Below are 27116 nucleotides of genomic sequence, written 5' to 3'. Positions count from 1 at the left end.
TTTGTAGATTTCTTCAAATTTGTTATTTTTCATGGACCCAAAACTTGGGCTGGATTGTGAGGAGAGCTTTTCATTCTAACCCCTCTATAACTGCTTCTCCTGATATTGGTGATCCCATAGGCATCCCATTGATTTGTTTGTAGATCTTGTCGTTGAAGGTGAAGCAGATTGAGGCATCGGTCTACTAGTTTGAGGATGCTGTCTTTGCTGATAGAGTTGGCACTGTCCGGTGTTTGTGTCCTTGGTTCGTCTAGCAGTGAGGCTGGTGTTTCTTTGACCAGGGCGATGTTTATTGATGTGAATAGAACCATCACGTCAAAGGAAACCATGACCTCGTTTTCATCTACCTTGGTGTCTTTCATGTTAAGGAATTCCTGGGTGAAGTGGATGGAGTAGCTGGAGTGTTCTACTATGTTTCAGTTTGCGAAGCAGTTCCTTTGCTAGTCTATGTCGATGTGCTGGGAAGTGATATCAAGGGTCTGTGGGGCCCCTTCTACCTTTTTTTGTAATCCGTAGAAGTCGGGTCTGTTGGTTCCTTCAGGTTTCATTCTTTGGAAGTCTGTCTTGTTAATTTCACCTATCTTGTGAAGTTTCCTCAGGGTAGCTATAATATAGTTTTCTAGCTGAGGAGTCAGGTCCACCGCCACCTGTTGGTAGGTGTTGGTATCTGCGAGTAGTGTTTGCTTTTTCAATGTATGTCTGTTCAGGATAATGGTCATGTGCCCTTTGTCTACTGGAAGGATTATGATATTTCTGTTTTTTGAGACAATCCAGGGTTTTTCTTTCCTCCGGTGCTTCATAGTAGCCTCAATGATGTTACTTGGTCATGAAACATTTGAGAACAAATCTACCAGCTCAGCGAGCAAACTTTACAACCTGATTTCCCAATTTTTCTCCTGAAGATTTTTAAATGGTGATGTGAGAATCTGATTTACTAAGCAGAGTCTGCTATCAGGCCGCAATGCTTATTTTCATATCTTTGCATCCCATTATTAGCCCACCTCATCTCTCATTTATGTGCCATTTCCAATTAGTTCCCCAGAAAAAAGATGCCAAAGATTCCCAACATAAAAAAATCAATGGTAACCTGGAGGCAGCAAATACCTCTTTACTTCTCCAGAACGTCGTACAACTTTTTCCTCCTAATAATGATTACCCTGCATGATTAATCGACATTGCCCTCCTGTGTACCCTCAGTCATTTTTCTCTCCATTTCCCTTCCTTATCAAAGTACAAAGCTGACTTCCACAGCAGGGTGGAGGGAGCCTGCTCTGTTGACCTGGAGGGCGCAGGCCAAGGAGAGTGTCCTGTCAGATTCAGGCTCCCACTCCTCAGCTTGAACTGCAGGCTTTGGTATTAAGGGCAGCCCAGGTAGAGGTTCTGGACATCTCTGAACTATCCTGAGAGAAAGCTTCTAGGCTCCTGTGTGTGACTTCCCTTCACCATGGGTGCTTGCTGGTACTACCTTGTCTACTTGAGAGTAAGGGACACCTGTAGGGAGGTTGCACTTGCTTGTCCCTCTCACTTTGTCATCGATGCTTTAGTCAAAGGTGCTCAGAAATGGAGTGCAGGTCCCTGTGTGTATTGAGCATATACTGAATGTGCTGACCAAGTAATTTAATGGGAGAGATCATTTTCTGCCTGGGACTTAGGAGATGCTGGTCTCTGGTGGTCCTCTAAGAGCCACGGGCATTTCTTCAATCAGCCGTGGAGATGTACCAGTGACGTGCACATCTGATTATGCTCCTGGGTCTAATCTCAAATCTCTGAGCAGGTGGAAGGTGCTGAAGAAAGCCTTGCTGGTGCATCTTCTGAAGGTTGAATGACTTCGTCCTCAAAGGTAGAGGTAGAGCTGAAGATATCCTGCAATGACCTATTTTGCAGAGGTTCATTGGGTATGGCTAGATCCTGCATCAGAGAAGAGAAGGAATTAGTTGTCTAAGAGGGATAAAACTTGTCATTAAGAATGAATTAACAGCAGTAGTAATGGGAGAGCAACAAAATGAAGCTTAATTCGTTGGTCTTTAAGGGTGACCCCATCCCCACATGAACAGTCAGCTTTTCTTTTGGTCAAATCCAGGAAGATTTCCTTATATGGCTTGAGGAGACTTTTGTCCACCACCACTCTCTGTCTGGTCTTAACACTCTCTGTCCATTCAATTGTGGGACAATTTGTACATCAATGAGACAAAGGAAGGGATTCAGTCTAATGGAAGAACTGTTATTGATGTAGGAGAGGCGTTAAGGAATCCCCAGTGATTGAATAGAAAACATAAAGGAATAGAAGGGTTAGTAGCTTGGGTGGATGAAGTAGGTGAGAGTAGTTGAGTGGACATGATGGATGCAATAGTGAGAGTTGTAGGCCATGAGCTTTGATGCAAGGTGTGTGCAGTAACAGAGTTAGAATGGGTGGTGAACTAGTGAATGAGATGTGGCAAAGAAGGTCATTGACCTTCTACTGGCACTACTGTTATCAGTTTCTCTTGAGTCTGCACAAACCCACATTGCTATCTGTGTTTAGGCTGGTTGGTTCATATGGCAGATTCTGGATTAGTGGTGCAGGAAGCGCACAGAAGTTCAGGCAGCATCCGAGAAGCAGTAAAATCGACGTTTCAGACAAAAGCCCTTCAGGAATAAAGGCAGACAGCCTGAAGGATGGAGAGATAAGCTAGAAGAGGGTGGGGTGGGGAGAAAGCAGCATAGAGTACAGCAGGTGAGTGGGGGAGGGGATGAAGGTGATAGGTCAGGGAGGAGCGGGTGGAGTGGATAGGTGGAAAAGAAGATAGGCAGGTAGGACAAGTCATGGGGACAGTGCTGAGCTGGAAGTTTGGAACTGGGGTGAGGTGGGGGAAGGGGAAATGAGGAAACTGAAGTCCACATTGATGCCCTGGGTTGAAGTATTCTGAGGCGGAAGATGAGGTGTTCTTCCTCCAGGCATCTGGTGGTGAGGGAGCGGTGGTGAAGGAGGCCCAGAACCTCCATGTCCTCGGCAGAGTGGGAGGGGGAGTTGAAATGTTGTGCCACGGGACGATTTGGTTGATTGGTGCAGGTGTCCTGGAGATGTTCCCTAAGGCGCTCTGCGAGGAGGCGTCCAATCTCCCCAATGTAGAGGAGACCGCATCGGGAGCAACGGATACAATAAATGATATTGGTGGATGTGCAGGTAAAACTTTGGATGTGGAAGGCTCCTTTAGGGCCTTGGATGGAGATGAGGGAGGAGGTATGGGCGCAGGTTTTGCAATTCCTGCGGTGGCAGGGGAAGGTGCCAGGATGGGAGGGTGGGTTGTAGGGGGGGGCGCATGGACCTGACTAGGTAGTCAGAGGGAATGATCTTTGCTGAAGGTGGAAAGGGGTGGGGAGGGAAATATATCCCTGGTTGTGGGGTCTTTTTGGAGGTGGCGGAAATGTCGGCGGATGATTTGGTTTATGCGAAGGGTGGAAGGTGAGCACCGGGGCGTTCTGTCCTTGTTACGGTTGGAGGGGTGGGGTCTGAGGGCGAAGGTGCGGGATGTGGACGAGATGCATTGGAGGGCATCTTTAACCACGTGGGAAGGGAAATTGCTGTCTCTAAAGAAGGAGACCATCTGGTATGTTCTGTGGCGGAACTGGTCCTCCTGGGAGCAGATACAGCGGAAGAATTGGGAATAGGGGATGGCATTTTTGCAAGAGGTAGGGTGGGAAGAGGTGTAATCCAAGTAGCTGTGGGAGTCGGGTTTGTAAAAAATGTCAGTGTCAAGTCGGTCGTCATTAAGGGAGATGGAGAGGTCCAGGAAGGGGAGGGAGGTGTCACCTGACAGAATCCAGCACCTCCCTCTTGTCCACCACCACATCCTAGTCCCTGTCAAAAAATCAGAGTTCACTTCCCTTTCTGAGGCATGTCCTGAATGTTGATGCTTGAGCACCACAGTGTAAAAAGGCAGTTGCTAGCATGCACCACCTTGAAGTGACATGCAGCTTGGATTTAAATATAATATTAACAGTGGACAGTCTAGGCAACCGCTTGCATTTCCTCCTTTCCTGCTGCACAATTTCATGAATTGAGTGTCATAGAGTCTGAATGGATAAATAATAAGGCGAATATCAGAAGATTGTGCGAAAGTCACTATAAGCCATATTGTATCTGGAAGCATGAATCTCACTCAATAAAATGGGGAAATTCTGCCCATTGAGTTTTCTTTCAAATGAGATACACAGACCCTTTTTCTATAGAAGTCAAAGTGATCTCATCTCTGGTTATATATTAGTATACTAACAATCTCTGAAAAAAAAAAGCTTACCTATTGAACATACCACAAATATCCTCAAAGCTCTTCTGCTTGTGTTGGTGGGATATAAGTCATTTTACATAGAGTTACAAACCTGATTGTGTAGGAGCAAATTACTGCAGATGCTGGAATCTGTACCAAACCACAGATGCTGGAGATTAGTGGGTCAGGCAGTATCCCAAGAGAAAGTAAACTAATGTTTCAAGTCCAGGTGAGCTCTGTGAAGAGTCATCTAGTCGCTGTGTTAGCAGTCTGATGCTGCCTGACCCACTGTGATCTTCAGCATGTTGTTTTCAAGCCCAGTGTAGTTATTTCTCTGATGTTTGTGTGATGGATCTGTAGCAGGGGAATTTAAATAAATAATGGCTAATGAGGCATGTTCTGCAAAATAGCTCCTGACAAACTGATATCTTCACTGAAGTACAATACAAATAACCAAGATGGTGTCAGCATGTAGTGAGTCAGTTAAATTAAGGAGCAATAAAATTGGGCAGCCAACAAACCTGATCGGCCCTCCTTTGAATGCGCAATTAAAATGTACAATTGCTTGACATTCATACTTTGCAGCACTTTTGTATATATTGTTTCAATCTACTGCTGTGTATAGACAGTGTCTTGAAACAAAAAGGAACCAAGCCCAATTCATGTCCTTTGCTGTGTTAGCTATTCTCAATGAGAGAGCTATCATGTTGCTTTAATTTCCTCAGCAAAACTAAGATGAGGACCAACCATCACTGTTAATTCCTCATTAATCCCCAGCAGTCCTTTTCTTTAAAAAATTTCTTTTGGATATCGGTGAAGAATAAGTTCCAAATCTGTGCTCAATGTTTTCCCAACACTCCCATCATCTTCACCACTCTACCACTCTCTTGGTGACTCTGAAAGGAGTATAGTAGCTAATGTAAAGCCCAAAATATGTTTTTATGTAAAATAACAGAAGAAAGAAACAACACATGTTTATAGAGCACCTTTTTTTATATCCTCGGAAATCTCAATGCCAATGAAATTTTTTCACAGCATCATAGATCCCTACAATGTGGAATCCGGGAATTTGGCTCATCGAGTCCACACTGCCCCTCAAGAACATCCCACCCAGACCTACCCCATCCCCACATTCCCCATGGCTAATCCATCCAGCCGACACATCCCTATAGACACAACGTGCACAAATCTTTATTTAATTTCCACCACCAGGAAGAAAGGAAACACCCGAGTGGCCAGTGACAAGCAGTGCCCTTCACAAAAGGCAATGCTGTGTGATCAAACAGTGAAGGGGAGGGAAGGGATTAAATCAAAATAGAGTTGGATCGGGAAACAATACACTCCACTCCCTGCAGTGCCCACCTCTTCCTGAACAGCTCAAGGGTGTTGGTGGACACTGCATGTTTTTTTCGAACCCAAAAAAAACTGTTCAATGGCCAACTGGCGCCCGAGCCTTCCCCCAACACTCCTGTTTTTAATTTGTAATTTAACCCCCACACTACCGCCTAACTGCGGCAGTGCTTATTCTTTCCCCAGCACCCAGGTGTGAGACACAGTGAAAGACACAAGGTGCACGAACCTTTATTCAAATTTCCACCACCAGGAAGATAGGAAAACACCCAGGTGGCCAGTGACATGCAGTGCCATTCACATCAAAGGGCAATGCTGTCTGATTAAACAGTGAAGGGGAGGGCAGGGATTAAATCAAAATAGAATTGGAGGGGGAAATAATACACTCCACTCCCTGCTGCACCCACCTCTCCCTGAACAACTCCAGGGTGTTGGTGGACACCGCGTGCTCTTTCTCCAAGGACACCCGGGCTCTAGTGTAACTGTGGAAGAAAGGCAGGCAGTCGGCCCTAACGGCCCCCTCCACGGCCCGCTGCCTGGACCTGTTTATGGCCAGTTTGGCCAGGCCCAGGAGCAGACCCACGTGGAGGTCTTCAGACCTGCCCTCCCTCCTCCATACCGTGTGCCCGAAGATTAGGAGCGTGGGACTGAAGTGCAACCAAAAACAGAGGAGGAGGAGGTTTTTAAGAAAATCAAAAAGGGAGTGCAAACGCCCACACCCAATATACACGTGGTTCACGGACTCCACAGCGCCACAGAACAAGTAGTTGGGCTGGGAGTCTGTGAACCACCGCAGTCTGCAGTTGCAGGGGACCGCTGTTTGCAGCACCTTCCACCCCAGATCCCCGAGTGAAAGGGGGAGGACTCCCACGTAGAGAGCCCATTACTGGGCATCCCCACCGCCCGGTGGCAAATGGGCACGCTAAAGCGCGTCCAGACGGTGGATGAGGGAGAAGAGGTGAATGGTATGCAGCAGCAGTCAATTCAGGGCCTGCCTTTTTACATCCTTAAGAGACAAAATTTAAAATTCTGAAGGTGGCTCATGTTGTGGGGCACAGACTCCCGTGGGAAGTATGGGACCTTGGGGCCAATGTGAAATTCCGTGCAGGAACACTCCTGTTTATAACTGTCAACCAGGGTTCCCTGATTGGGACTGGTAACCTGGTCCAATCTGAAAACTTGTATTCTGAAGTCCATTTGGCTGACCTCATTACAACCACTGCCTTTTTTTTTAAATCAACTTATTCCATCCAGTGTTCTAAACATCTTAGACATGGAAATCAAGCTAATTATTTTCTGGAAAAACAGACTTGGCTTTGTTAAAAATACAACACTGCAATTTAAGTCTGTTGGATTAATACATTAAATGTTATTAAGGATTGTCATTGCAGCAATACTGGGGATTTGTGCTCAGGAATGATCCATTAATCAGGGCACATGCCCTCAGCACATTAGTGTAAAGCTGTATTGTAACTGTCAGAAACAGTTTCACAGAAACACCAGAAATGACAATATATCCCCAGGGATCAGTTCTGATCTGAATGCAGATCACCAACGCACTGGATTGGAAACTTGCAATAGTGATGCAACCTCACATGAGTGTAGACATGAGTAATTTGGGTAAAGTGGGTACTCCCATTGCTCATCCATTATTGACTTTAAGTTGGTGGAAGTGACTGAGGGATCTACAAGAAATTTAAACAGCCTGAAGGTAAACAAAGCAGGGTAGGAGAGCAAAGGTAAGAATTCAGTTACGGGGCATTGATAGCACAGGAATAAGTGGAGCTATTGTACAATAGTCTAAAATTATTAAACACATTGTGAGAGGAAATCTTGTTAAAATTAATAGAAATTTCCATGCGGTGATGTACACTGTGAGCTGAATCTTGTGCTTTTTTGGCTAAGTGCAAATTTTGTCATGTTCCATAGAGGGTTTCTGTCTGTGTGGTCAAGTGTGTTCTCTCTGAATTTTAACAAACCTGCCCCATTAACTACCTGCCTCACCTCTACAGTAATCTTCTCTCATTTGAGCCTTACTCTATCATTTGTTATGCCCAGAATAATTTGCCACTGCCTGGATATTCCAGACTAGAGCAGCATCCCTGGCACTGGCACTATCTTTAAAAGACCGTGTGGTCCTGAACAAATACTGTTAGTCTGGAACAGCCTTTCATGGTTCCAGACCTTTGCCATGGACATGGGCATAGATATGAAAATGGGCACTTTGCTTTATGGCAGGGACCTGGAGGTCCTGGCGGACAAGCCGCGCAGGAGTGCAATGTCCTCTCTCCTCTCTGTTCCAGCAAAGGGAGCCATGACAGCAGACCATGCCAGCCTCCTCTGAGGTCACCACCCAAGTAGGTGCATTCTCGGCCATCTGCTGGAATGTCCAGGACTGCAGGAAGAAGGTCAATGATCTTCTCCACACTGCCAGCATTAGTGCCACCAGCTTCTCTCCGATACCCCTCTCTGCTGAACCCACCAAGGTCTACCACTCCCACTATTGCCTCTGACATTTCCTTCACTCACTCACTGTCACTCACCTCAAACCTCGGCAATGCTAACTCCACATGCCCTCTTACTTATCTACTCACTCACTTGGGACACTACCCCACCTGCACCAAAACTAAAAGCTATGCCACGCACTTCCATTCCACCCCCCCCCCCCCCCCCACTCCTTCAGACCTGCCTATTTCTCATTTCAGCAAGGGAATAACCCACAATATGGCTGAAAGTATCCAAATGTAGGTGGGTTTCCTAGCATTTGGCTCCTCAACCTATATGAGAAAAGAATATTCTCTTTGAATCCCTGAGCAGCTAACTGACTGTCTCCAAGCCCTTGACGTAATGTCAGGGTACCCTGATTGTCGGCTGTCTCCCTTGACTTTACTGAGGACTACTGGTGACTATGGCAAATATCTTAATTGTGTCTGCGCTAAAGGTAGGACAACACGGCAGTATAGTCAGCCTGCTATCTCTGCCTGAGGGTCAAGGTTCACAAAAGCAAGAGAAGGCTGGGATGTTGTGAGTATCCAATGAGACTCAAAGTACATGGCTGTTAAGAGAACAAGTGACTACCTGAGCTTGCAGGCCAGTCCTGTTCTTGAACTGGCTGCATGTCCCGGAGCACAGACTCCCTGCTGCAGCATTACAAAGATAGTTGCTGGTGTGTCCCAAGATGCAGCTTTGAAGTACAAGAGTGTTCTGTAACTGGATTGGAGTTGTGCCATGACAGTTGGCCATGGAGGTGGGTGCATGTGGCTGGTACCCACGGATTATATCCTGAGATGCTGGTGTGTGGTGACACATGTGGAATTTTCTTTGCAGCCAGGAGTGAGCTGAAGTCACAGGATGTCTGTTCTGACTTCCATATCAAGAACCCTGGGCATCTAGTTTGCCTGCGGTAGGTAGTATGATGGAAAGCAGCATATTAATGAGATGAGACCAGCAACTATTAAAATTGTCAACAAGCAATAATTTCCTTAATGTGCAACTTGCTTCTCCCCAGTGAGAATCTCACCTTGACACCTGGAACCTACTTAAAAGATGCAGTAAGTTGTGCCTGGTATTGAGATAGACTTCACTGGACTTCTCACATGGTTCTAGGCAAAAGTGAGGACTGCAGATGCTGGAAATCAAGAGTCTAGATTAGGGTGGTGCTGAAAAAGCAGAGCAGATCAGGCAGCATCGAGGAGCAGGAAAGTCGATGTTTCGGGCAAAAGCCCTTCATCAACCCATTTCCCGCACCACTCTAATCTAGACTCTCACGGCTCTGCTATATTTCTCACCATTGCTCACGTCATGCAGGCCCCATAAAGAATCCACCCTGTGTCTGTACAAAATAGGGGGTCTGAAGGATATATCGGGTAGAACCAGATATAAAAGGGATGAGTGAGACACAATTATAGCGAAAACAGGATGAAAGGATTACAGCGTATAACATCGTCAGAAAAGATAGGGAGACAGAGGAGTTGAGGTAATTTAAATTTATTTGATTGTAACATAATGACAGCAGAAACAAAAGGACATAGCTTTCAGCAAGACAAAAATGGAATCCATATGGATATGATGAAAAATAGTGAAGGATCAATTACTGTAATCAGTGTAGCATACAGACCACCTAACAGTGGAAGAGAGATGGAGGGAGAAGTATGCCAACAAAATAAGGAATTATATAACAATAATAATCATGGGAGTTTTAACTACCCTGCAATTATTTGAACCAAAAAGGTAAAGGGGATAACAATGTGGATTTTCTACAGTGATTGCAAATGCTTCAGATTTCTCTTGCCCTTGTGTCCTGGGTCCTATTATTGAAGTTGGCAATGTTCACAGAGCCTTCTCCTCATTTGTTAGTTAATTGCCCACAACTGGATGTGACAAGACTGCAGATCTTTGATCTGATCTGTTGGTTGTGGAAGCACATAGCTGCTTCTGCTGGTTTAGTATGCATGCAGACCAATGCTATTGTGTCACTATCTCATTTTTATACACTCTTGGTACTACTCCGCTGGTGACTGTGTTCTGTTGGTAGGACAGGACATACTCGGGCACTCTGAACGAGGCTGCAACATTTGCTGAGTGAGTATGACAATGTCAGTGACTGAAGACATGACAGTTCTCTCAATTTGCCACAAGTCTCCAGGTATTAGTGAAAAGGACTTTGTAGTGTTCACTGGATGGAATGTGCCTTTGACTGGGGCTTGGGTTGTCCCTTTGTGGTCTTCTATATCTGAGTAGCTTGCAATACCAAACCAGAGGACCGTTAAAGGTCAATTATATTGTAGTAAATTTAGAGTCAGATATTTACCACAAAAAGTGAGAATGGCAGATTTCCTTCCCTAATAGAGTTCCTTCCCTAATGGATTATTATGATAATCAGTTAAGTTGCATAGTCAGCATAACTTTTCTAGCTTTTACCCTAAATACAGAATTTAATTTCCCAATTTCCAAGATGGGATTTAATGAGAGATTTCCAGATAATTTCTTCAAATGTCTCGACTACTACATATCCAATAACACTGTCCCAGCTAATTTTAGCAAGTACAGCTTACATTTTATATTTTTGCTGTCTCACGCAGTTTCCTGAATATGTAAATATAGCATTTTATATGAAAAACACCTGCCTCATTTCCTGTTTAAAGAAATATCCTCCAGTTGACAAGCAGCACTTTATCATTGTACAACGGCTAGTCGCAGCGCGGGACAGACAATTCTGCAGACCCATCTCTGGGTTTGTTTTTATTTATTTATTTAGCCTCTTTCTTTTTTTTTCTAATCTAGTCAACAACATTATTACACACCTCTGGAGCATGTAGGACTTGAACCCAGGTCTTCCAGTCCAGGGGTAGGGACACTACCACTGTGCTACAGGAGGGCTGGGTGTAGGAAAGCCATCCAGGCTCTCCACAAGATGATCCCATCTTGCAAACTCACCTCCTGATACTCTGAGGTAGTGTTTCAACTCTGCCATCAGATGTCTTTCTGGTCCATCATTTAGGAGGATAGATTTTTTAAAAAATAGAATCTCTACAGTGTGGAAGCAGGCCCTTCGGCTCAACAAGTCCACACCAACCCTCTGAAGAATAACCCACCCAGACCCATTCCCCTACCATATTACTCTCTATTTACCCCTTTCTAATGCACCTAGCCTACACATCCTTGAACACTGTGGGCAATTTAGCATGGCCAATTCATCTAACCTGCACATCTTTGGACTGGAGCATCCAGAGGAAACCCACGCAGATGGAGAATGTGCAAACTCCACACAGACAGTCACCCAGTTCCTTGGTACTTTGGGGTGTGGCTTCACCAATGTAGGGTCCTTTTTTGGGTCAAAGTCTGGATTTACTTGGCAGAAACTTGTACAGTGTTCATGAAGTTACAGGAATCCCAATAATATGTAAGAACTCCCCAGTGTATGTGGCCAACATAGCCTTGGTGTCTCACAGGTTTAAAGGCATGATTTCCCCATTAGAGTTTCCTAAAAGTTTGCTCCCCAGCAGTGATACAACTCCTCCATTTGTCTGCCTCAGTGTCCCAGAGGGTGGCCATTTTCTTGGCGTTTTAACTTCCTTGGGCCACTTTGGGAACAATGATGTAATTTAGCTGTTTCAGTTCCTAATGTTCGAGCTGATTTATTTACAAAGCCCTGTCTTGAAGTGGCTTCATCCTTTGGCCTGTCTTTTGGAGTAGCCCTGTCTGGTCATCTGTGACCACAAGTACAACGTGGATGGTCTTGCTTCTCATTGTGTTATGAAGAAACTTCCCATTCAGTTTTGGAACCTTGTGACCTCTGACTCCAGTCACCCTTCCATAGCAGCAAAAGGGAGCTGTGAGTATTATCCCCTGGGAACATGACTCTGTGGTACAGGGGTCGGACAAGACTGAGGACAGTACTGTCTGAGTACCCCCCACCCCACCCAAGGGTCCTCGGCCCCCTTTTGTCTGTTTTTGCAGGAAATGGCAAATTCTATGGCTTTCTTAAGATTCAGTCTGTAGCTTCCTTTGGATTGCAGTATTGTTAATTCTACAAGCTAAGCAATCCTGTAACATTTCCCAAAGTGCTGAAAGGTACTCAGTTTTCTGTCAATTTTTGCAGTCTCATCAAATACTCAGTAGCTGGTTCCCCAGGAAGTCTGTTTGCCGTGTTGAACCTGAAATGTTGCAATATAACACATGGTTTCGGTCACAGTGATCCACTATCTATCAGTTTATCAAAGGTTTTGACTCCAGGCTTACCAAGTAGGTTAAACTCTTTATAGTGCTGAAAGATGGGACCCCAGGAGTCGTCAGGACAATGACCTTTTGCAGGTCATCCTATACCGTTTGCTTGAAAAGTGTATCTCATTCTTTCAGCATACTCTGACCAATCCTCCACACTTGCACCATAAGTTGCCAGTTTTCCAAACAGCAGTATTCCCAACGTTTACCTGTCACGGTCTTACTGGGTTCATTGAAAGGCAAGACTTTCCAGATCTTTTCTTGACTCTCATCACCACTGTAATGTTTCCAACTGGAAAGGAACATCATTTATTGTTGAACACCAAAAAGAGCTACTACTTCTGGCAATACATAAGCTAGTCCCAGCCCTGGACAGATGGTTTGCAGTTGAGGGTGTTGCTGAAAAAGCACCGCAGGTCAGGAAGCATCTGAGGAGCAGGAAAATCAGGATGAAGGGCTCCAACCTGAAACATTGATTTTCCTGCTCCTCGGATCCTGCCTGACCTGCTGCGCTTTCCCTGCAACACACACTCCACTCTGATCTCCAGCATCTTCAGACCTCACTGTCTCCCAGTTTGCAGACCCATCCCAGGGACTGATTGTGTTTTTTATTCATTTAATACCCACCACCATTAAATCGCCAGTGTCTCCAATTCACTGGGTCTGCTTTTAATATATATCCAGAGTTGGGGGAAATCGAAGACTAGAGGGCATAGATCTAATCTGAGAGGGGAAAGATTTAAAAAAAACCTGATGAGTAACGTTTTCACGCAGAGGGAGGTGTGCATCTAGAATGAGCTGGCAGAGGAGATGGTGGAGGCAGGTATAATTATAACATTTAAAACTCATCTGGATGGGTACATGAATATGAAATATTTAGAGGGATATATACCAAACCCTGGCAAATGGGACTAGATCAGATTGGGATGTCTGGTCAGCATGGACAAGTTAGACCGAATGGTCTGTTTTGTGCTATTTCACTTTAACTTTAAGTGCTCTTAGATACAACCGAACGATTTATTTTTCCAACACCAAATCACGGTAAACTTTTGTTCTTGTTTTTAACTTTAACTGCTACCAGTGAATCACTCGTGGCGAATTAACTATTTACATACAAAGCCCATGTAGGGCAATGCAAACCTCAGTGTGATGTGGAAGTAGGGGAGGAGGAAAGGGCTAAATCAGAATGGAGTTGGAGAGGGAAATAAAGCACTGTACCCCCTGCAGTGCCCATCTCTGTCTAAAGCTTTGAGACTATTGGTGGATGCTGCATGGATGTCTGCAAGGGCATCAAAGTAGATGCAGATGAGGGATGAGTCTGCTTTATTTACATGTTCGAATCAACATATTTAGAGATGTTGCTACACATGCCTGGAGCAGGTGAGACTTGAACTCGGGCTTTTTGGCTCAGAGGTAGGGACTCCACCACCATCTAATAAAGACTCAAATGGAGTTGGATCTTCCCTTTTTTATTTTCTAATCAATCTGTTCAGAGAAGTAATTAAACACATTTGGATGAGTTGGGACTTACACCTGGGTCTTTTGGTTAAGAGTGAGAGACACTACATAAAGGGCTCAGGTGATGAGTTCCAGCTAGGCTGCCCATTGCCTGTTATCAAGGAAACTTGTACTCAATGAGCTTCAGGAAGAGGTTCCCTCTTTTTGGTGTTCAACAATAAATAATGTTCCTTTCCAGTGGCCCTGGTATTAGAATCTCTAAGTCTTACATCCAGCCTTGACCAATGGACTGATTATATTTTCCTCCACCTCCTCCATTTCAATAATTCCAAGCTATTACTTATTGCAGGCATACTGACATGTGAATAAGATCAAAAGGATTTTGTAACCTAGAACAATGAGTTATTTAAAAATATACATGACCAAGGAGGTTGAAATTTCAGCATTACATGTGAATCTTGGGGTGAGAAGTCAGGAGCCTGAAAAGTTTGGTTTGGAAAACAACCAATCAAATTCAACAGGCTGACATGGAACTGTGAAATTCTTAAAAATCTTCACCTAGGTCAAAATCAGAACTGAATACATGCTTTTAAACAAAATTATGGTGAATGAAGCCTCTTCCACTAGAAGATTGCAGCTATCAGCCAGCACACAGGTCTGCCACCATTGGCTGTTCAAGGAACTACCAACAACACCATTTTTGTCCTTCCTTTTATGGTGGAAATTGCATAAAACATCACTTGCAGAACCATTACCATCTAATAGCAAAGATCAGAGCTAGATCCTTCCTTAGCCATTCCTTTCAAAGATGTCTGTTATCTCCTCCAGTGTCATAATCTTCAAAGATATCTATACACTTACACCTCTGATCTCTTGCACCTTCCCAATTTTAATCACTCCACTATTGGTGGCCATCTATTCAACTGCATAGGCCCCAAGTTCTAAATTTGCCTCCCATAGGCTCTCCACAGCTGTACCTGTCTATTACTTTATCAGGCACTCTTTAGAGCTCATCTGTTCAACCAAGCTTCTGGTCAGCTGTTTAACATCCCTTTGATATAGTGGTAGAGTCCCAAACTCTGAGCCATGAGGCCTGAATTCAAGTCCCACTTGTTCCAGACGTGTGACATAACATTACTGAATAGTTTGATTCAAAACTATCTCCCTTTAGCTTTGTGTCAAGTTTTGTTTGATAATTGTTCATTTTGAAGCTCTTTGTATATAAACACAAGTTGTTTTAATGAATCCTTGTCTGTAACTGTCTACAAGCAGATAAGAGGAATAGTACAAGGTATAACAAAGAAGACCGCTCAATGCGCAAAGATGTTAAGTTTCTGTTAAACCTCGTTTTCTTTTCTCCCAAAGAAAAAGTTTTATTAATAAAACTTGTAAAGGTATAATACAAGAGAATTCAAATTCATCTTTGCTTTTTTTTCTCAAAGGTAAACTTTATTCATAAAATTGTAAAAGTGTATTGCAAACCTTTTCAACTTTGAAATTACGGAGGTTGAACAAAAGTCAACTTGTCTTTTTGTAACATGTTTCGCTTTAGGGGTCATTATAACGACTATAATAGTTTTAATATTTACAGTATACATTCAATGTAAGTTATACACCCCAAGGGCAAACATTTCAAATTGAAAATTACAGAAAGTGCAGTAGAAACTAGCTTTTGTCTCTACACCACGTTCCATTCTGAGCAGTCTCAATATCATTTCAACATTCATATTGTTCACAATGTAACCTCCTTGTCAGGTGCTCTGTGCAAATACCTCCATGAGGGGTGTGTAATAGGGTACAGTCCAACCTCTTGAAACATTTTATGGCCATGTAGGCAGACCAATCCCTCACCAAGGATAGATAGAACCTCAACGCAAAGTGTTTGCATACTGAAAGTAACCATACACAAATGACCCGTTAGGAAGAAGGCAACATTACATATGTTTCTTCCCTCTGTAGAGATTTGTACATTGTAGCCCTGTGGATGCAGTCAATATTTGATCTCAAGATAAATCAGGAAATGGTTTCTATAATTGCCATGACACAGAAGTAAGTAAGGAATAGGCCAGACCTGAACCATGTACAGAAACGCAGAGAGTGCCTCGTACTGAATGACCAGGTTCTTACTCATACTGGAGATGGAGTATCACTCCCACATGCTCAGTTTTTGTTTTTTTTTTCATAGCTACTCACTCCCTCAGTTTGTGGTGCACACCCTGGCCATTCTGAGTGATTCATAGAATGCAGGAACAGAGAAGTGAATTGGCAGCACTGGAGTAATAGGAATAGTGAGAAGTAAGGCTAGCTGAGAGTGTATATTCACAATTAATTAAATTTGAATGTAATGTAAGCCCTCTCTCTCCTTGATGATAGTGCTGTCTTGGAAGTAAAGAGTTTGGCTTGTTAATAATGATGGAGGGAACCCAAATCAAAGAAATAGGAGTATGAAGGCAAAAAGCAGACAGCCACACAAGCTGTCAACAATGAGAATAACAGATACAAGGTTTTTTTCATGTTTTATGGAAACGTGAAGAAGTAATTACATAACTTATATTAGCTGCCAACTTCCTGGACTGTTGTTTGCTTTATTTAGCATATTCCCAATCTTGCTCCTTTATCATTGAATTTTAAAAGCATTACACAGGAGAGTAGATGTGGGCCTCAAGATAGGTGAAACTGAAATTTACCAGACTGACTTCTGCAGATGTTTGGAATATTCTTTTTCCACACAAACTGCCTACACAGTTCCTAGTATGAAAATGCTGAATTAAGTAATACTTTCTTGCTGAGAACCCATTGTCTGTGGAGAACTAACTGAAAACAGCAACTCTAGCACTTTATATCTTAAGTAACCCTTCCTTAATCTGAAGCCCCAAACACTAAGCAAGCCTTTTTTCTTGAGACCTTGACTACAACTTTGATTAGAAAGCTACTTTATGAACAGAAAAAAAGGATTAAATTTTAGCAGCTGGCATTAAACAAAATTTACAAGCTAATACTAAGAGGAGATAATGAAATTGGCAAATCTCATAAACCAATAAAATGAGGCCCAGTGTTCCAAAGGCTTGACTGTAGGAAAGATTTCATCAGCCAAAAGCTAACTTGGAACAAGACATCTGAATAACTTCACTCAATTTCCAAATGCTATTCCATACAAGTCCTACATAATGTCCAGACATAATGTTAATCTATTTGGGCTAAGTGATTGATTGATTGTTCCACAGATGGACTATTAACTAAAGGGAGAATGTGGGTCTGTCAAAGTGGATCCATTACCCTAGAAATGCTCTCCAACACCATCTTGCATATATGACACCTTCACTTGCACAATGCATCCTAAGCTGTTTCACAGGAGTATTATCCAAGAAAATTTGACTGAGGTAGATTTAAGAGAAATGATGACAGATAATCAAATGTTTGGCCAAAATAGTGGCTTGAAGAAGTGTCTTGAAGGAGTAAAGAGAGGTAGAGACATAAAGGTTCAGGGCTGAAATTCCAGAACTTAGAACCTCAGTGTTAGATGTCACAACTGAGGTGAAGCCAATACCTGTGATGGAGAAGCTTGACAGTATGGTCGTTGCATGTAGATGTGACACTGACTCTTTTAAAGGATTCATTTTTGTTAATTTAATTGATTTTATATTTGTTCCTTATGTATTTCCAAAAAGAATATGAATGGAACAGAGTCTTGTGATGCTGTGGCACTGTCCATTCATCTGGCTAAAAGATCCAGGTTCAAGTCTCACTTGCTCTGGAGTTATATCATAACATGTATGAACAGGTTGATTAAAAAAGCGTGGTGATGTTCCTTTTATTACATTCACCCTTTAAGAGCCTGACATCCGGTTAAACTGGTTAATTTGATTCAATGTGTTAATTAAAAGAGTATGTAAAGGGTTTGGGGAATATTTTCTAACAACCTGTTCAAAGATATTAGTATCCACCTCGGGAGCAAATAGAAATTGAATCTGGCCTTCTGGATCAGAGATAGCAACACTATCAAGAGTCCCAGTACACTCTTTTAGGTGTGGTTATGTTGTTCATTTTGTTTTTGGCTAACTGGTTCTCAAAAAGAGTGTATTAGACACAAGCTAAGGTAGCCCTTAACAGGTCCAGGCAGCGAACTATCGGGTTACTAGACCTGACTGTGTGTGTGCATGTCTGTCTGTGTGTGCACACATATGTGTGTCTGTGCGCACGTGTGCGAGACTCTTCCATTGTGATGCCTTCATCATGATGACCCTGGAGAGGAAGTACACAGTGACATCTGGAGTGCTTCTGGCCTGTTTGACAGGTGGGCACTGCAAATTCTGGAGTACATTATCTCTACCTAAAGTCAGTGGAGTAGTGGACAGTGTGGAAGAATGTTGCAGGGGGACTTGGATAAACTGCAGAATTAGGCTGAGGTGTGGCAAATGGAGTTCAGTGCAGCTAATTGAGATGATTCACTTTGGGAAGAATAATAGGAAGGCAGAATACTGGGTCAATGGAAAGATTCTTGGTAGTGTGGATGTGCAGAGGGATCTTGGAGTCCATGTACATAGATCCCTGAAAGTTGCTACCCAGGTGGATAGTGCTGTTGAGAAGGATTATGGTGTTAGATTTTATTGGTAGAGGGATTGAGTTCTGGAGCCGTAATGTTATGCTGCAACTATATAAAATGCTCGTGGGGCCTCACTTGGGATATTGTGTATAGTTCTGGTCGCCCCATTTCAGGAAGGATCTGGAAGCATTGGAAAAGGGGAAGAGGAGATTTACAAGAATGTTGCCTGGTTTGGAGGGAAGGTCTTATGAAGAAAGGCTGAGGGACTTAGCCTTCTTCTCTCCAATGTGAACAGGCCTAAGAGGGGATTTGATAGATACATACAAGATGATCAGAGGATTAGATAGGGTAGACAGTGAGAGTCTTTTTCCTAGGATGATGACGTCAGCTCATTTTAAGGGGGCATAGCTACAAGTTGAGGGGTGATAGATTTAAGACAGATGTCAGAGGCAGGTTCTTTACTCAGAGTGGTAAGGGCCTGGAATGCCCAGCCTGCCAATGTAGTTAATGCAGCCACATCAGGGGCATTTAAACAGTCCTTGGATAAGCACATGGATGATAATGGGATAGTGTTGGGGGATGGGCTTAGATTAGTTCACTGGTCGGCGCAATGTCAAGGGCTGAAGGGCCTGTTCTGTGCTGTATTGTTCAATGTTTTACCTCTCTATCCTGCACCCATCCCCCACACACATACAAAATGTTAGTTTAATTTAATCTACAAAGTTTACTTTAAATGTTTTAATTTTTATTACAGTATCCATTTAAGCTCTGTCACTTGTTTGAGTTTAATCTGGCTTTATTATTTTATTGAATATAAAGCAACATTTATTGGTACAAGTACAGAATCAGAAACTATGCAATCTGTCTGTTTTACACTGAAGAAAGCTATTTCAATTAAACAATGGCTCTGATTTTTACTTCCTTCACTAACTGGCTGTTGGGGTTTTTGTTGTGGTTCTGTTCGCTGAGCTGGGAATTTGTGCTGCAGACGTTTTGTCCCCTGTCTAGGTGACATCCTCAGTGCTTGGGAGGCTCCTGTGAAGCACTTCTGTGATCTTTCCTCTGATATTTATAGTGGTTTGAATCTGCCGCTTCCAGTTGTCAGTTCCAGCTGTCTGTTGCAGTGGTTGGTATATTGGGTCCAAGTCGATGTGCTTATTGATTGAATCTGTGGATGAGTGCCATGCCTCTAGGAATTCCCTGGCTGTTCTCTGTTTGGCTTGTCCTATAATAATAGTGTTGTCCCAGTCGAATTCATGTTGCTTGTCATCTGCGTGTGTGGCTACTAAGAATAGCCGGTCGTGTCGTTTCGTATCTAGTTGGTGTTCATGGATGTGGATCGTTAGGTGTCTTCCTGTTTGTCCTATGTAGTGTTTTGTGCAGTCCTTGCATGGTATTTTGTACACTACATTGTTTTGCTCATGCTGGGTATCAGGTCCTTCATCTTGGTGGGTTGTCTGAGTATGGCTGTTGGTTTGTGTGCTGTTTTGAGTCCTAGTGGTCGCAGTAGTCTGGCTGTCAGTTCAGAAATGTTTTTGTATGGTAGTGTGGCTAGTTCTTTGGGTTGTGGCATGTCCTCATTCCATTGTCTTACCCTTAGGCATATGTTGATGAAATTGCGGGGGTATCCGTTTTTGGCGAATACGTTGTATAGGTGTTGTTCTTCCTCTTTTTGCAGTTCTGGTGTACTGCAGTGTGTTGTGGCCCTTTTGAACAGTGTCTTGATGCAACTTCTTTTGTGTGTGTTGGGGTGGTTGCTTTCATAGTTTAGGACTTGGTCTATATGTGTGGCTTTCCTGTATACCTTTAGTGGTGAAATCTCCATTCTGTGTTCTCTGTACCATCATGTCTAGGAATGGGAGTTGGTTGTCCTTTTCTTCCTCTCTAGTGAATCGGATTCCTGAGTGTGGCGTTGATGATCCAGTGTGTGTTCTCTATTTCTGTGTTTTTAATGATTACAAAGATATCATGTAGATATCTGATCCAGAGTTTGGGTTGAATTTGCCACAGGAAAGCCAACCACAGACCAAGTCTGTGGGGATACCCCTGCAATTTCATCAACAGATGTCTAATGGAAAGACAACGGAATGAGGACATGCCACAACCCAAAGGACTAGCCACACTACCATACATCAGGAACATTTCTGAACTGACAGCCAGACTACTGTGACCACTAGGACTCATAACAGCACGCAAACCAACAGCCCCTCTCAAACAACTCACCAGGACTAAGGACCCGATACCGAGCATGAGCAAAACCAACGTAGCGTATAAAATCCCATGCAAGGATACACAAAACACTACATAGGACACAGGAAGACAGCTAACGATCTGCATTCATGAACACCAACTAGCCACGAAAAGACACAACCAGATATCCTTAGTAGCCACACACACAGATGACAAGCAACATGAATTTGACTGGGACAACACTACTATTATAGGACAAGCCAAACAGCGAACAGCCAGGGAATTCCCAGAGGCATGGCACTCATCCACAGATTCAATCAATAAGCACATCGACCTGGACCCAATATACCGACCACTGCAACGGACAGCTGGAACTGACAACCGGAAGCGGCAGATTCAAACCACTACAAATGCCGGAGGAAAGATCACAGAAGCACTTCACAGGAGGCTCCCAAGGACTGAGGATGTCACCTAGACAGGGGACGAAACGTCTGCAACACAAATTCCCAGCTCAGCGAACAGAACCACAACAACAAGCACCTGAGCTACAAATCTTCTCCTAAACTTTGGGATTTTTTTTTAACAATCAGCCTATTTAGAGGTGTGTACAGTTCTGGTCGCTACAATACCAAAAGGGTGTGGACGCTTTGGAGAGGGTGCAGAGAAGGTTTACGAGGATGTTGCCTGGTATGGAAGGTGCTAGCTAAGAAAAGGTTGAGTAGGTTAGGTTTTTTAGAAAAAAGGAGATTGAGAGGCGACCTGATTGAAGTTTATAAAATCATGAAGGGTATAAACAGGGTGGATAGATACAAGCTTTTTCCCAGGGTGAAGGATTTAATAACAAGAGGTCACGTTTTCAAGGAGAGAGGTGGAAAGTTTAAGGGGATGCATGCGGCAAGTACTTCACACGGAGGGTGTGGACATTTGGAACGCGTTGCCAGCCGAGGTGGTAGAGGCAGGCACGGTAGAATCATTTACGATGCATCTGAATAAATGCATGAGTAGGTGGGAAGTAGAGGGATACAGATGCTTAGGAATTGACCGACCGGTTTAGACAGTACATTTGGATCGGCTCAGGCTTGAAGGGCCTGTTCCTGGGCTGTAAATGTTCTTTGTTCTTTGTATGTTATTATATACTTCTAGAGCATATGGGACTTGAACCTGGGCACCTGTCAGAGGTAGGGGCAATACCACTGCACCACAACAGCCCCTAAGCTAACAGGGCTGTAACACTGGGCAATTGAAGGCAGAGGCACCAACGAAGTCGCAGTTAAAATTAGGGATGTGTAAGAGGTCAGAATTGGAGAAGAGTAATATTTCTGGACTGGAGAAGATTACAGAAACTGAGCAGTCATGTCATGGCAGAAGTAGTGAATTTTCAAATTTAAGTTTTACTTAACTAAGACGCCAATGTAGGTTGGTGAGCATAGGAGAGAGTGGTGATTGGATACTTTGATTATATTTGGGCTTCTGGATTGTATAGGATGAAAGACCAACCAGAATAATCAAGTTTCGAATAACAAAAAATGTGGCTGAGGATTTCAGCAAGAGGTAAGCAGGAGTGAAGCAAAGGGAGATCACAGGCAAATGATCTAACTGATGGCATAGACATCTGGTCAGAAAACTAATCTTGGAGCTAAATATACACAAATGATGCAAGCAGTTTGTTTTGTTTGCTTGAGTCTCAGACAATTGTTGTCAGGGAACGAGAAGACCACTCAGAAGTGCATTTTTGTCCTAATAGTATGTAATACCTGACAAAAATAGACACCTTCCATTAATTGGTATTCCTGGTAAAGTCTACTAAATGATTCCTTCATAGCTAAGATAATCACTAAATTTAATACCAAATTTTCACTAAGCAAACATATCTGAGAAAAATAGGTAGTTTGTTACAGTGGCAGTAAAGGAAAATTTCAACTCCATCGAGGATTGTTAATATAACAATGAATCAAGATAATTCCTATTAGAGTCCAAGATTACCAAACAGCTCACTTGCAATTAAACAAATAGTCTAGTCTTTATAAACAGGTTTGTAATTTTCTTAACAGTATATACACAGGCAACATGCATGATATTTAAACATATTCCTTTCCTTAGAGATTAGAACACAGCTGGAGCCACATGACTTTTTAAAACTGTAAGCCACCGCTTTCTTTCTACTGAATTTGATGGATCTGGAGGAAAGGATGGAATACTTTCTCTTGCTGAGAGAAAATGGTTCTGTCTTTGAATCATCAAAATCCAGTTTCCAGTGGGCATGGGTCAATGCAGCATAAACTGATGTCAAATTTGACCGAAATACCATAATTTTATTGTGAAAGGCTGCAAAGAGAAAACATACAGAATACTGAAATTATAGCTGATATAGTGGCAGGCTTTCTTGTCATGTCAAGTTTATACTCTGAAGCCAATTGTGTCTTTACTGCCCATGCATTTATCTGCTGAACTATCATAATAAATGATCTTACTGACCGGTTAATGCCATAAAATCTTTGAGAGATAGAAATCAGGCTATTGAACATTGTTTCACTGTCAGTGAGTAGTACAAATCATACCATGTGTGCTGGTTTACTTATCTTCAGATTTGAACAAGGCTGATCGCAGCCTGCAGAGCATAAGGTTTCTGTTAGCAGTTTAATTCTTAAGTATTTTATCTATAATGTTGGAATGAATGGTTTCACCTTGATGATCTGTTTTATATGAAGCTTTATTTCAAACTTGTCTTTCAATCTTTTGTCATACAGCACAATCTCTTAACTTTCTCCCATCTGTTCTGACATTTCCCTTTCGTTTTCTCCTCAGGTAAGGCTGAAGCAGAGCTTAAAAACTTCAGTCCTCATTACCAGAGGCAATACACTGTGGCTGCCTTCAACCATATCAGATGTGAGGTACAGCAAGACCAAGAAGCACAACCCCAGTTGCTACAGCATAAGGTACATTATGAAATGTGTGGTAGTGAATCACGCCATGGGCTGTATGGGTCAGAGAATATAGGTGGCAAAGATCCATGTTTGCAGCTCAAGATCACCCAAGATCTGCAATAAACAAAACCTTCTTGCTTGACGTACTTTCTGTCATGTATTCTTGTTATTGTTGGACTAACACCATGAGATACATAAAGCAGGAGCGTTATTGGAACACATCATACTGCTCTGGTTTATATCTTGCAGAAGGCTATGTGAAAGATCAGATAATGTGATGCTGCATCACCTCACGTTGCGATGTACAAATTAAGATTAACTCATTAACTATCTAATATAATAAAATGTGCCCATGGGATAGAAGATGGCTTTTGTACATAAATTGTCTCACTGTATTGGTCCCTTTTGGATGAAGTACATAAGAGCATAAGAAATAGGAGTGGAAGTAGACAATATAGCCTCTCGAACCTGCAAATGATACACTCGTGACTGATCTCATCTTGGCCTCAAGCCCATTTTCCTGCCTGCTCTCCATAACACTTCAACTCATTACCAATTAAACATCTTTCTATCTCCTTCTCCTCCTTAAATTTACTCAATGACCCAGCATCCAGCACACTTTGGGATAGTGACTTCCACAGATTCACAACTTTTGAGGGAAGTAATTCTCCTCCATTCCATTTTAAATGTGCCACTCCTTATCCTAAAACTGACTTCTCTTTCTAGATTTGCCCCACGAGGAAACATCCTTTCTACATCCATCTGATCAATCTCCTTTAGCATCTTATGTAACTCAAATAGATCTCCTCTCATTTTTCTAAACTCCAGTGAGTATAGGCCTAAACTACTCAATTTCTCTTCATTAAGCATATCCATATCTTTGGAATCAAACTCATGAACCCCCTCTGAACTGCTTCCAATACAACTAGATGCCTCCTCAAGTAAGGAAACCAAAATTGTATGCAGTATTCCAGGTGTAGTCTCACTAATGTCTTGTACAGTTCAACCAACACATCCCAATTTTTATACTCTTTCCTCAGCAGTAAATGTCAAAATTCCATTTGGCTTCCTTTATTACCTGAAGTACCTGCATATTAGTTTTCTGTGATGTATGAGTAAGGGCATCCAGATCCCTCTGCACTCAAGCATTCTTCAGTTTCTTTCCATTTTGTTGGTAAGCTATCTCTCTGTTCCTCCGAACAAAATAGATAATCTCACACTTATCCATGTTAAACTTCATCTGGCTCATTCACCTAACCTATTCATATCTGTTTGTAAATTTATCTCTTTATGGCAACTTACTTATTGTAGCATAATTTGCAAATTTGGCTGTTGCATCTCTATCCCTACCTCCAATTTATTAATGTAGATTGTAAATAGTCCCAACTAATTACTACGGCACCCCATTAATTACATCTAGCCAACCAGAAAAGAATCCATTTATCCCAACTCTCTGCTTTCTGTTGGTTAGCCAATTCCTCTATCCAAGCAGAGTTGAAAGATGGAATGGCTTATTTCTGCCCATAACCCTCTGCTGTGCCATTCAATAAGGTCGTGGTTGTGGTCTCAACCTCATTTTCCTATCTGTCTCCTGTTGCCATCAACTCCCTTATCTATCTTACTCAGACTTGAACTCAGTGACCCAGCCTCCACTGCTTTGGAGAAAGAGAATTCCACGTTATCAACCCTGTGACAAAATAACTCTTTCTTCTTCAACACCTTGAAAGTGAGATCATTATTCTTAAACTGTCCACTAGTTTTAATTTCTTAGACAAGAGGAGACATCCTCTCAGAATCCATCCTGTGAAGACTACTCAAGACTTTATTTGTTTCAGTAATAACACCTTCCATTTTTGTAAACTCCTATGGATGGAGCCCCAAACTATTACCTTTCTTTATAATTTAAGCCCTTCACTGAGGAATGTGTCAAGTGAATGTTTTCTGCTCTGCCTCTTTTTCAAATATTTGGTCACAGTACTCCAGATGTGATCATTCCAAGGGCTTGTACAGCTGCTATAAAAATTTATTTAGTATTCCATTCCTATTGCAATGAACAACAGCATCCATTTGAATCTTTAGTCAATTGCTTTACCTGCAAACTAGCTTTTTTTACGATCCTTGTACCAGAGCACCCAGATCCCTCTGCACCTCAAGTTCTGCAATCCCTCTCCATTTAAAGTCTATACTATTCTGTTCTTCTTGCCAAAGTGAACAAGTGTACATTTTACTACAATATAAAATATCTGCCAACTTTTTTGTCCCGCTCACTTAACAGTGCAACTGTTGTCATATGTTGAGTCTCAGACTCTTGAAATAGCCACTCTTGTGATTTTTGAGTAAATCTTCCACCGTACTGAGGTGTCCTCTTTTTGTTTATAGTACTGAGAATGGGATTATATGTATATATACTGGCCCAGTGGTCTCTGACCTGAATACATTCTTCTTCATATTTCTGTGCATCTCTGGTACTGTTCATTTGCTGAATTCTTTTCTCGTTGAATTATGGTTGTTATTGCTGGAAAGGTTTATACCTGTTCAACATAGACTACATCTTTTGGGCCTTGACACTGCCATACAGGACAAAGCATTGTTGTATTCTGGTACTTCCCTGGAACATTCTGTCTTTGTCGAACCACATCATTCTCAGTTTGAATCATTGTATTTGTGGAGACATTTTTGCTTCCTGCTTATAATTTAGAAGTGCCCCTTATTAGGGCCTGTGGTTTGTCTTTGACTTGATATGAAGATCAAATACACAATTTGCTAACTTCTTGCAAGCAGTTGCTTCTTTTTCTATCACTACATATCTCTGTTCGGTCTCTGCCAGTGAATGGATTGCATAACACATTGGTCTACATGTGCCACAGCCTGTACCTGAAAGCCTACAGCTGCCATTCATGAAGAGAATTCATCTGCAGCAACAATAGTCAGTAGCTCAAGTCATAGTGATCAGACGTATCATATGAATATTATCATATCTTTAATTTTCTCAACATACCTTTTGTGTGCTTTCCCTCAGTACCATGCATCCCATATTCATGAACCTCTGGAGCTCAGTCACATTCTGTGGATCTAGAAACTTCTTGATTGCTCTTGTTTTCTGTGGATCAAATCTGAAACTAATGCATCCGCAATGTGCTCAAGGAACTTGGTTGTCAACTGTGAGAATTCATGTTGTGTAAGTCCTGCTTCCATAGGTATTGCAACTGAGCTCACAACCCAGTGTCATGTTCTGTCTGGGTGAATCCGTGGATCAGGACATCATCTACACAAGATATAACTCCATCCAGTTCTTCTAGGACACCTTTCTCTGGAAGATTTCCAGCACTGATGTTGTGGAAAAGATAGTTTGTTGAAGCAAAACCTCCAGAACAATATAATAAAGGTTCTGAGAAACATAGACTCTACACAAGAGATATTTGCTGAAACCACTATTTGTACCAAACTTCATGAAGATTAAACTGACAACTAATTTTGTTAAGATCTCATTCACAGATGATGTAGGATGAACTTTGCGCTCAACTGTATTGTTCGGCTGTGTAAAATCTACACAAATTCACAGATCCATTTGGGTTTTGGCACTGGGACCAATCCCAAGCACCAGCTTGTTAATTCTGTCAGAAGTGAATCAACTATAAGACGTAAGATTGGAAGTAAGGCCATTCAGCCCATCGAGTCCAC

General features: G+C 42.5%; 1 protein-coding gene across 2 annotated transcripts in view; it reads left to right on the top strand.

Annotated features, from left to right (window-relative positions):
* niban1a (niban apoptosis regulator 1a) overlaps nt 1-27116 on the top strand; it is a 141054-nt gene that overhangs the window by 27879 nt on the left and 86059 nt on the right. For both annotated transcript variants that reach the window (XM_060830296.1, XM_060830295.1), the window contains exon 2: nt 23317-23447. In XM_060830296.1, coding sequence (XP_060686279.1) covers nt 23317-23447 — 131 coding nt within the window. The remainder of the gene's footprint in view (nt 1-23316; nt 23448-27116) is intronic.

The sequence above is a fragment of the Hemiscyllium ocellatum genome, chromosome 9 (genome assembly GCF_020745735.1).
Source record: "Hemiscyllium ocellatum isolate sHemOce1 chromosome 9, sHemOce1.pat.X.cur, whole genome shotgun sequence".
NCBI classification, from domain to species: Eukaryota; Metazoa; Chordata; class Chondrichthyes; order Orectolobiformes; family Hemiscylliidae; genus Hemiscyllium; species Hemiscyllium ocellatum.
The sequence above is the reverse complement of the archived record's forward strand: the minus strand, read 5'-3'. Positions and strand labels throughout refer to the sequence as shown.